Source organism: Balaenoptera ricei, chromosome 11 (assembly GCF_028023285.1).
Source record: "Balaenoptera ricei isolate mBalRic1 chromosome 11, mBalRic1.hap2, whole genome shotgun sequence".
In the NCBI taxonomy this organism is placed as follows: domain Eukaryota; kingdom Metazoa; phylum Chordata; class Mammalia; order Artiodactyla; family Balaenopteridae; genus Balaenoptera; species Balaenoptera ricei.
This window is the reverse complement of record NC_082649.1, coordinates 24,841,157-24,853,295: the sequence shown is the minus strand read 5'-3', so window position 1 is coordinate 24,853,295 and position 12,139 is coordinate 24,841,157. Positions and strand designations below refer to the sequence as shown.

General features: G+C 40.4%; 1 protein-coding gene across 1 annotated transcript; it reads left to right on the top strand.

Moving 5' to 3' along the window:
* Positions 1-1,860: 1,860 nt before the first annotated feature.
* LOC132374367 (butyrophilin-like protein 1) lies at positions 1,861-8,529 on the top strand. The gene is made up of 9 exons (XM_059937980.1): positions 1,861-1,942; positions 2,918-3,268; positions 3,858-4,139; positions 4,281-4,481; positions 5,056-5,076; positions 5,167-5,193; positions 5,378-5,404; positions 7,266-7,292; positions 8,006-8,529. The coding sequence occupies exons 1-9, from the start codon at positions 1,861-1,863 to the stop codon at positions 8,527-8,529; spliced, it is 1,542 nt and encodes a 513-aa protein (XP_059793963.1).
* Positions 8,530-12,139: the final 3,610 nt, after the last annotated feature.

Genomic DNA, 12,139 nt, shown 5'->3' with positions numbered 1-12,139 from the left:
ATTTTGTTGAGCCAAAGAAGCCAAGCACAAAAACATACATACTGTATGACTCCATTTTTGTTGACGTTTTAGAATAGGCAAGATTAAGCTATCATGATTTATATTAGAATACTGTTTTTCCACCCCTTGGAATGGATTGATGGACAATGGACATGAGGAAAATTTTCAAGAGACAAAAAAATTCCACAGTTTGATGGAGGTGGTGGTTACATGAGTGTAAGCATTTGTGAAACCTCATTCAAATGCATGTTTTAAAACCATGCATTCTGTTGCATGCAAATTATATCTCAAGACATTTGATTTCTTAAAAAGGGAAATGTACCTCATTGTCTCTAGAAAATATTTATTTAGGATCTTGGTATTCATTTGGCCAGACTGTTACGGGCTTACATACTAATATTTATGCAATTGCTATTTGTGTCCCTGATTATCTGTAAACCTTGTGTGACATGAAGAAACATGAATTAAACTTGGAAAGTGTGTGAAATGGAAAGAAAATGCCATGTGAGCGTTCTGTATCTAGCACAGTAAAACTGTGTAGTTATATCTATTCTACTTTGGGGAGCCCTAAGGTTTTTGGAAATACAGACCTTCTATTCTTGGAGCACAGAGCCCTCCATTTCCAACCTCTTATTTCCCCCAATATTGTGCAGCTCTGCACGTGGCTTCCAATGTCAATCATAGTGTGGTGAGAGTAAGCGTGCTTCTCCCGGGCTTATTCTCTAAATCAGCTAGCTTTGTTAGATGGACATTTGGATTACCGGCCGAACTGAGTATTATACAGGAAGATGATTCCCTCTCCCCAAATAATGTCATTTCAGTCCTTTGCAGGTGGGAGGGGGGAGCTACACTGAGCATTTTTGACCAAAGCAACTTTAGAGTTCCTATCATTCTATAGCTCAGCCCAGTCCAAAGTCCCCTGGGGTGACCTTTATTACTTCCACTTTCAAAGTAAGTAAAAGAGCTGCAGGCAGGCTGTGACTTTCTCGTTAAACCCATTCCAGGAGAAGCATTCAAATGCCAGTGCCTACTGGCAGCCCTGTTTGTCCTCCTTCCTAAGAATATTTCCCTAATCCAGGAATGGGTTAGAAACCTGCCGTTTCCAGCCCCTGAAGCCACACCGTTGGAGGCTGACCTCAAGAACAACCAGGTGCAAATTGTCTCTAGAGCTGGGTCTTGTAGATGCCAGGTCTTGTAGCTTCCAGGAGCTTCCAGCAACCCCCCTTGGCTCAATCTGGATGGTGAGAGAGAAACATATGGTGATGTGCAGGTGTGTGTGTGGGACATGTGGGTCCTGAAAAAAGAAGGGCTTGAGCTCTGGGTCATGTGGTGACAAAACTCCCTTCCCTTTCAGGAGTTAAGCCACAAGAGTATTTGCAGTCAAAATAAATAAATAAATGTATGAATGAATGAATGAAGGGGGAAAATAGTTTGGCTGAGTGGAGTGGACAAATTTTGTGTCTGACTTCATCTCTCAACATTAAACTCAGGGTTTTCAGTTTCAAGAGAGTCCCGGTGAGAAGGTGAATCTGTAGATAAGCAAGTGAGCCCACAGGACACAAGAGAACAGTTTACAGTTTTCTACACCTGCTGGGGAAACGGTTTTCAGAAAAAAAAAAAAAGAGAGAGGGAAGAAAAAAAAAAAACCCATTGGGAAGGGGTGGGCGTTGGTGGTGTTTGTCTCAAGGTCTGTGAGGGAAAATAGCCAAAAACCTGTGTATAAAAGTATGTCTTTGAACACGGGATTTTTGTCTTCTAAGCACTTTCACTCGGCTAGCTTCTCAGCACCTTCTCCGACAGAGCACCTCATTGTCAGAGTGAACATCTTGTGCTTCTTCTGCAATTTCTGCTCTGAAGAAGATGGCGGGTTTTCCCAGCTTCCTTCCTGCTGGCTTTCTCCCCACTCTTCTCCTTCTCCAGGTGTCCACGTGGTGCTCCCCAGGTCAGTGTTCTCCCTCATGCTTTTTATCTGTAGGTGTGTTTTCAGTGGCTCTTCTCATATAATGGTCCATCAGTCCCAACTCTGCATCTTCTCAAAGCAGTTATTTCTGGGGAAACTGTGGCTGTGCCTGCTGCTAACAGAAGGCTTGAAGTGTCGGGCGAAGGGTGGGAGTGATCTCCACATCAACACACCTTACTCCTTTGAGCAGACCTCATTAAACTCATAGCTATAATATTTATCTAAGTCTTTATTGAGTATGACTGATTTTAGCCTGTTTAAATTTGATGTAACTGTTTGTTTTTTGTTTGTTTTTAATTTTATTTATTTATTTACTTTTGGCTGTGTTGGGTCTTCGTTTCCGTGCGTGGGCTTTCTCTAGTTGCGGCGAGTGGGGGCCACTCTTAATCGCGGTGCGCGGACCTCTCACTGTCGCGGCCTCTCTTGTTGCGCAGCGCAGGCTCAGTAATTGTGGCTCACGGGCCCAGTTGCTCCGCGGCATTTGGGATCTTCCCAGACCAGGGCTCGAACCCATGTCCCCTGCATTGGCAGGCAGATTCTCAACCACTGCGCCACCAGGGAAGCCCTAACTGTTTGTTAAAACATACTTTGTAATGTTTTCACTGCCAAGAAAACCCAAGTCTGAGCACAAAGAATTTGGACTCAGGATCCCTGAGCTCTATCTGGTTATGACCTTGGGCAACCCATTTATTCTTTCTGGGACATAAGTCCTTTCTTCATAAAATAAAAGGGCCCCCTCAAGATGAAGTTTTCAGACTCCAGGTTTGAAGAGAACCAGCTATGAAGTCACAATAATGACATTTTCTGCTATTGTCTCTTTAATTTGAGGTCAAAAAATAACACAAATAAGAGAGAAATACTTTTGGGTCCCTACATAAAGAATGCAGGTGGGTCTACCATCTCATCCTGCCCCCCACCCCTATTCATTCCCCCAATTTGTCTCTAATGTTCATGCAGTGTCTGGGTTTTCCGTGAAGGGACCAGCTCAGCCCATCATGGTCCTGCTAGGGGCAGATGCCAGTCTGCCCTGCCAGCTGTCTCCTGAGCAGAGTGCAGCCCACATGCAGATCCGGTGGTACCGAGCCAAGCTCTCCTCCACGGTGCTTGTGTACCAGAACGGACAGGAACAAGGAGGGGAGCAAATGCTGGAGTACCGGGGCAGGACAGAGTTGGTGGGCGACTCCATTGGCAAAGGCGCTGTGGCCCTGCTGATCCAACACATCCGTGCCTCTGATGATGGCCAATATCGGTGTCATTTTAAGGATGGTCACATCTCCCAAGAAGCCATTGTGGAGCTGCGTGTGATAGGTAAGTTAACTTAGCACACAATGTATGTGTCATGGTGTAGAGCAAAGGGAAGGGTGAGAACATATGGATTTCTAACTTGGCATTTCTCGTGATCTTCCATATGTTGATATAATATTTTGCCTTGCAGAATGTCAATTTCCTAAACTGTACAGTGAGGATAAGACTACATACTCTGCTTTTAAACAGTAAAGGAGGCAATCCTTCTGAAGATATTTTGGTATCCAAAAGATCACAAAAATTAATTAACTAGTATTAATTCAGATAGGTACTGAGGCCTTCAAATATTTTTGACCCAATCAGGAGAGAGAGACAACTTGTAGAATTAAACTGCTTTTTTCTAACTTTCATTGTCCCTGTTCTTTTTTCTTCTTGGAATGACCCCAAAGCTCTCTCAGTCCAAGTAAAGTGCAAAAGCATTAAGTTGATTTAAACACTGAATCACAGGTAAGCCTAACTTTGGCTGTGAGCAGTTTTGAATTCTGAGCTTCAGTTTGCTCACCAGCCTAGTGAAAGGCAGTTAGACCTTCAGCCTCAGGGACTCCTGAGCCCCAAGGACCACAGCCCTCAGGCACATGTCTTCTCTCATCAGGCTTGGGCTCTGCCCCTCACGTGTACATGATGGGTCCTGAGGATCGCGGGATCCGAGTTCTGTGCTCCTCAGGTGGCTGGTTCCCAAAACCCAGGGTGCAGTGGAGAGACATGGTGGGAGTGAAGCTACCATCCCGCTCTGAGTCTCAGACCCAAGATGGAGATGGGCTGTTCCATGTGGAGGCATCGCTTGTGGTCACGGACAGCTCTCTGGACAATGTGACCTGCTCCATCCAGAACCCCTTCTCTGGCCAGGAGAAAGTGTCAGCCATCTTCCTCCCAGGTCAGTAAGGCACAAACTCCAAGGCAGAGTTGGGTGCGTTAAGGGCAAGGAGGAGTGAAGGAAGGCTGAAGGGAACCTTGGAGAGAGGGCAGGGCTTCCTCCAGGTCAGTCTCTCACTGTGTCTCCACATGCCTGTGTCAGAGCCCTTCTTCCCCAGGACGTCTCCGTGGAAGACAGCCCTGGCTGGGACACTGCCTTTGCTGGTGCTTCTCCTCGTCGGGATCAGCTACACTGGCTGGAGAGAACATAAAGCCAAAGAGAGAGAAGTAAAGAAAAGGCAGGAAGAATCTCATGAAACAGAGAAGATGAAGAGAGAAAAGGAAGAGGCACTTAGAGTCAAAAGTAAATCAGGGCAGCAGGTCAAATCAGAGGTTCATGGAAAAGCTGCAGATACAGGTTGTGTAGGGTGGATGGGGAAATAAAAGATTGCTGAAGAACCCCAAGGGAAACGCAGGGTACCAAGAATTCCACAGAGCTGGGAGTCCTATGGAAAGGAGAAAATCATTTGGGAAGTTAGGAGGTCTGTGGGCAGTGGTCACGAAGCCTCCAAATTGCGGCTCAACCCACACCATGCCTTTTCACACCACTGTGCCTCAACCTGTTTCTCTTTGTGGAAATGTCTTCCCTTATCTTCTCTTCCTTTTTGTCCTTCAAGAATAGGCTTTAGAAAAACCTAAGAAATCTTAAACTCCTATGAAGCATGGGCTCTCCTTCCTGTGTGACCCCATGATACTTCCCATGTAACTTTTCTTAGCGCCTGTCCTTTTACATTTGACTAATATGTTTGCTAATCTTCCTCACCTACTTAACTATGGGACCCTTAAGAGAAGGTCAGATTGAATTCATTTAGCTACTCACAGAACTTAGGAGCAGCTAAAACCCAATCTGATGGATTTTATATCTCCTCCTCTTCCAGTGAACCTCAAGGCAGAGCTTGGTGAGTCTTACTTCTTCTCATGCCCTGTGTAGAAGTTGTTCCCTTTTTCACACCTGTTCTGGGTCTCTCATTGAATGTTGTTTCTTTCAGAAAAGCGAAAGGCATTATACAATGAAGGTAAGAGACTCTGTCATGTCAATTGATGTCCTGATGACCAACAAGTTCTCAGCTCCCTATCCTCAGAGGAAAAGACTAAAGGATTGAATGACGATTAGTGGAAGAGAAATAAGGGGAAGGAAGAAAAATTCAAGGCCCCAGATTAATGTCTCATCTTGTCTTACCTCTATTCGTTCTGTTTTAGATTGGAAGAAGGCCTTGCTATATCCTGGTACGTAACTCTATGGACCTAGTCTTGCCAAGTGCCTCTGGTATTCTGAGCATAATAAGCAGAGTCATAAACACACACACACACACACACACTTGAACGTTGTGAAAATTTATTTGGTATCACTCTGTAGTATCTTGTATTTGGAGGCTCAAATAATCAGTTGTCTTCCAGAGCTAATGATGAAGGACAAGTAACTGCTGCCCGGTCAGTTCCACCACAAGGCTAGGGTAGGACTCAGCAAGAATTGTTAGCTCATCCACTATGAAGAAGGAAGGGACAGAACACAGAGTGATTTTGATGAATAAAGAGTGATTTGGGAACAATAAAGAATATATTATATCAGCATTTCTATTCTACAAATAAAGCTTAAAAGAGCAGAAAATGTATTATATTTTATATTTGGAAAAATATATATTAACTATGATTTCACTTATTTTACCTATTTGAAATAAAAAAAGTAAAATTCAATATATAGGGAGAAGGTTTATGTGTGAAAAAGTTGAAAAACAACTTTTAAAAATATCTGAATATCATTTGCAAAAATATGTTTATCTGGTGGTGGGGGAATTGGCTATATTTATACTTTCTAAAATTTGTCCATGTATTCTGTGAGTTTATGACTTGTGTGTGTGTGTGTGTGTGTGTGTGTGTGTGTGTGTGTGTAATATAGAGTTGGACCTCAAAAGCACACCAGGTCATTTCTTGAATATGTATCTGTGCAATTTTTATATGCCAGACATTGTGCTAGATGTTGGTGGTACAAACTATTATAGTCTGACCCTGTGAAACTTAAAGTCCATTGGGAGAAGTAAGCCAGGAACCAGACAACTACACACAGCCTGATAAGTGCTTTGATAAGAGGAGGTCCTCCCAAGGATTAAGGTTGATTAAGCAATTTCTGTTGAGTTTTCTTTCATGAGATACTGAAAAATGTTCCCGTGTTTCTAAAGGAGTGAGCAAAGTACTAAGAATGACTTTTGACTTTCAGTTCCAACTCTACCGATTACAGCTGAGAAGTCAGGTTATTTTCTCTTTTTTTGAGCTCAGTGTCCTTATCTCTAAGACAAAAAGACTGGAATACGTGATCTCAGATGTCCTCCTTGACTCATATATTCATAGATTCTATGCATCTGAGTGCTACATTTCTGACAGGAGGGCAGTTTAGTGAGAGACCACAGTGCTGCTTCAATCAAGAATTATGGATATGTCCTTATCTGCCTATTGTCCCAAGACTTTATGAGAATACCCAATGTTTAAATAAAATCACAAGTCCTGTCATAAGAGAAGTGGCCACAGGCAGAAGCAGATGCAATTCTATTTCTCATGAGGAATCTGTCTCTGGAGAAAAATATAAGTAATCTGATTACAATCTGGGTCAAAGTAATAAGGGCCCATTTAAATGCCTTAGTCATAAGCTTAAACTCTACTCTGAGGAGATCACAGGCTAGGAAAACTATAAATAAAATGGAATAGAATAAAATAAAATAAAATTTAATTTAATTTAAAAATACACTTTATAGCTCTCATCGTCAGTGAGGAGGTCCATAAAGGTCTTGAGAGCATAGTAGAGGGGCATGTAGAGCATTAGACCCTGCTCCAGGGGTCTCCAAACCTGGCTTAGACTGGAGAATACGCCCCAGCTTCGGGCTGAAATATGTGATAGTTTCTAGTCTGAGACAGAGCGCAGAAAGCATACTATTTGTCCTGTAGTTTCTGGATACTACCAGAGTTTGAGGGGTTTAGAGGAGGAAGAGAATGTTGACAGGAGAACGTGATGAGTCAGGGAAGGAAGAATCTTACCTCCTTTTCATTCCCTGGGTATGCTTCCGTCCCAGTTTCAACTTGTATTGCTCTTTTTCAGACTGGAGGAAAGAACATTTCCAACCTGGTAAGTTGTTCTTTATTTATCTTTTGGGCTCCCTTCCAACCTGCCCTCTGAGACCCCGCTTTTCTTTCCAAACATCATCTCCTCGCTGAAAAGACAGAGGCACTATTGTTCTGGTAAAGAGAGGGAAGAACATGAAAATCATTAAATATTAGCCTGAACTGAAAATTGCTGCTAGGCTTAGCTACTCTGGTCGTGATTCCACTTTCAAATATTGGCACAGCTTCCTCGTCTATGGGGTCCACTTGGTTCTAAAACAGAAATTAGGATAGCCCCTCAGCTGAGGAGACCCCAGACGAAGTAAGAAGTGCTCAAAATAGCAATTCAGCTGTTCTTTGTAGAGAGGTCAGCTCACTTGGAGCCTGTTACTAATTGAGGAACATAGGTCTAATTTGCAGAGAACATGGAAAGAACACCATTCTCCAATAAACACTTCGAGTCCCCTGCTCACTCTGGCATTCTTCCAAGACACTGACCTATATAACTGCATAGATAGGATAAGATAAGTAGCCTAGAACTCAAGATGGGAGCACATCAGCTGCCTCCCAACACCACCTCCCCCAACACACATGTTCAGAGGAGATGCATTCTATCCGTACTCCTTACCCATTTGCTCTGTTTTGTTAAGGTTTCCCCTGTAACAAAACAGTTACAGGGGAAACAGTTTTCTGAAATATACAATGTTGGCCTTTTCCTTTCCTTTTTTTTTCTTCCAGCTCTTGTGACTCTAAATCATGAAAGCTTTCATCAGAACAATTCTGACCCAGAGAGAGAAGAGGACGTCAGAGAGGAAACACGGGTATTATTATGTAATAAGCAAGGAGACTGCAACCTTATCAAACTTGATCAGAAAGAATTCACTTCAGGGAGACATTACTGGGAGGTGGACATTGAGGACACTGATGAATGGACTCTAGGCATTTATGAGAAGCCCACGGAGAGCAGTGGGTTACTCAGCCATCTACCACAGAGGAAGTTCAGTGTCTTAGAGAAGAAGGGACGTGAATACAGGGCTCTCACCTGTTCTCCCCAAAACATTTTCCTGGAAGAGCCTCTCCTGATAGAAAAGTGTCCACGAAAGATTGTGATTTTCTTGGATTATGAGGATAGTGACATTTCTTTCTATAACATGACTGATGGAACCCACATCTTTTCTTTCACTCAGGCCAAATTCTCTGGGTCACTCTATCCTTACTTCAAACTTAAATCCATGGAGCTCTCCCCATCTGTACAATATTAAGTGACTTAGAAGAAGAACCTATAAACCATGGAGATAGTAGCCCATTCTCTGTAAACCCTAGGACCACTGATTACGAGGCCTCTTGGCTTAAGGCTCCATGAATCTGCATGACCAAAGTTTCTAACCACATCAAGCAGTGTTTCTCAAACAATCTGCAGAGAAGAATCTTTTTCTTTCTTTTGGTTATTGTTGTAAATGTTTCTTGCATTATATATTATATATCACAGACATACTTTTCTGAATAAATTACTGGAAATAATGAAGTGAGTTAAAAACAGACATACAAGTGGTAATATCATTATTAGATAAAATATAACTAATATTTTCTGTCAATTTGCTCTAAAGTTTTGTAATACTATATTTCTGTATTTGTTTCATAAAGAACTAGTAAGAAACGTTTTATAAATATGCACTGGTCTGAGGATCACACTTTAGTAGCACTGCTCAAGGAATAAAAATTAGATACACTTCCTCACATTTCTCAACAGCAACACAATAAAAATGACAAAAGAGTTCTATTTTCAAATGTTGAAGGAGAAAAGTTAAACTGCAATTTGATAACAAGCTAAACTATATCTTAAATGCAAGGATAATTTGAGAGAGAAAAAAATAAATATCAATCACAATCCAATTCTAACAAATGTGATGATGTGAACATGTTGGAGGTCTGGGAAAACTAGAAACAACTGAGAGCACATTGAGGTATTTATCCTATTGAATGATGAGAGAGAAATGTTATTGCTTTGCTTAAGATGTTAATAAGGAGAATGACTACTTTGTATTCTGGGGAATTCTAAGTATGTCCACCAGCAAAGGTAAGGAAAGGCCCTTCTTCTCCCTCCAATCAAAACTATCTATTAGGTTAAAATGAAATGATTAGAGGAAACAGTAACTAATACTTAAACAAGGGTGAGAAGAGAGTGTGATCCTACCACCCAGACTAGAAAACCTTGTAAATGCAGTGGACACTGTATAGAGTACCCACAAAAGTCTTTCCCTAGTAACGGGGAATAATTAGCACTAGACTAAATATTGATCCAATATTGATGAACAAATTTAAAAGCAAGATTCAAACGGACCAAATCGTTTACAAGTATCGTAAATTCGTTCCAGAACAAAGCTCAACAGGATAAAAAATTCACACTGACATTCAATCAAAAATTACCAGGCAAGGAAAGAAGCAAGAAAATACAACATATAATGAACAGAAAATCAATAAGTTAAAATTGACATGGAACTGGTACAGGTATTCAAATTTATAGACATGGATGTTAAAACAGACGTTATAACGATATTCCAAATAGTTTAAAATATGTTCAAACAATTCACTAGAGATATACATTTAAAAGAAAGACCCAAATTGAACTTCTAGACATGAAAAGTACAATGTGTGAGATGAAAATTTCACTGGATATGATTAACGGTAGATTAGTCATTGCAGAAATAAATGGTTAGTGAACTTGAAGACAGAAATTCAAACTATCTAAAATGAAATGTACAGAAAAAATAATTTAAAAAATGAAGAGTATCAGTGATTTGATGGAGAACTTTAAAGGGCCTAAAACAAAAGTAATTAGAGACCTTGAAGAGAGAGATGTGTGGACAGAAAAAAGATTTGAGAAAATGAGAGTCTAAAATATATTCTAAATTTGATCATTATAAACTCAAGATCCAAATAGCACTCTTAGGGGAATTCCCTGGCGGTCCAGTGGTTAGGACTCCGTGCTCTCACTGCAGCGTGCCCGGGTTCGACTCCCGGTTGGGGGAATAAGATCCCACAAGCCACACAGCAAAAAAAAAAAAAAAAAGAAAAGAAATCACTCTTAGTCTGTTCAGACTGCTATAACAAAAAACACCATAGACTCAGTGGCTTGTAAACAGTGTAAATTTATTTCTCACAGTTCTAGAGGCTAGGAAGCCATCCCATTAAGGTGAACAAGAATTAAAGTTTTACAATCTCACAACCACACGTTGAAACATTGTTACATTTTAAAATATATGGAAAATATCTATGGTCATCAATTGAGACCTCATAAAAACTGCAGAGTCTAGATAATGTATTTATTAAATATAAGAATTCTTTAAATTCCTTAAGTTGAAGTTGAACATGCATCTTGTTAAGCTGAATATATTCAGAAGTATCCTTTTACAGTGACAGATATTACCTGTGCCTTATGCACCTGGAAGGACTACAGAGCAGCTCCTGGCACATGAAAAAACTTCCTGAAGTCTACATCATTTATAGACTCAAAAGCCTCTTATACAGAAAATACATACAGTACACACACACACATCCCCACTCACACACACTATTAGAGGCAATAAAGAAATTCAGCAAAGTGGCAAAGTTTAAGATCAACACACAAAATTCAGTTGCATTTCTACGCACTAGCAATGAACAATCCAAAGATAAAATTAAGAAAAAGTTTTATTTATAGCAGCATCAAAATAATAAAATACTTAGGAATAAATATAATCAAGGAAGTGCAAGGTTACAAATTGAAAATTACAAAATATTGTTGGAAGAAATTAACAAAGACATAGATAAACGGAAAGATATTCTGTGTACATGGATTGGAAAACTTAATATTTTTAAGATGATAATACTATCCAAAGTGACCTACAGATTCAATGCAATCTTTGTCAAAATGCCAAACACATTTTTTGAAGAAATAGACAATCTGATTGTAAAGTTCAGATGAAAATTCAAGGGACCCAGAAAAGCCAAAACCATCTCAAGATGGTTTGATGAAGAATAAAGTTAGAAAACTCACATCTCTCAATTTCAAAACTTACTACAAAGCTGCAGTGATCAATACAGTGTGGTTCTGGCATAAGGATAAACATATAAGTCAATGGAATTTATTGAGAATCCAGAATAAGCTCACACTTTTATGGTCAATTGATTTTTGACAAGCATCAAAAAAATCACTTCATCCATTTGATAGGAAAAGAATATCCTTTTCAATAAATGGTGAAGAAACGATAAACATCCACAGGCAAAAGAATGAAGTTGCCCTCTATCTCACATCATATATAGAACATCAACTCAAAATGGATTAAAGATCTAAATGTAAGCATATGTATAAATCTTGACTTAGACACTGGCTTCTTAGACATTATACCAAGAGCACAACCAAACAGAGGAAAAATAAATAAATTTGACTTTATTAAAAGCTTTGTGTCTGAAAAGACACTATCAGGGGTTTCCCTGGTGGCACAGTAGTTAAGAATCCACCTGCCAACACCGGGGACACGGGTTCAAGCCCTGGTCCAAGAAGATCCCACATGCTGAGGAGCAATTAAGCCTGTGCGCCACAACTACTGAGCCCACGTGCTACAACTACTGAAGCCCATGCGCCTAGATCACATGCTCTGCAACAAGATAAGCCACCACAATGAGAAGCCTGCACACCACAACGAAGAGTAGCCCCCGCTGGCTGCAGCTAGAGAAAGCCTGTGTGCAGCAACGAAGACCCAGCACAGACAAAAATAAATAAAATAAATAAATTTTTGAAAAAGACACTATCAAAAAAGTGAAGAGGCAATTCATAGAAAGGGAAAAAATATTTACAAATTATTTATCAGAGTTTAGTATGAAGAATATATA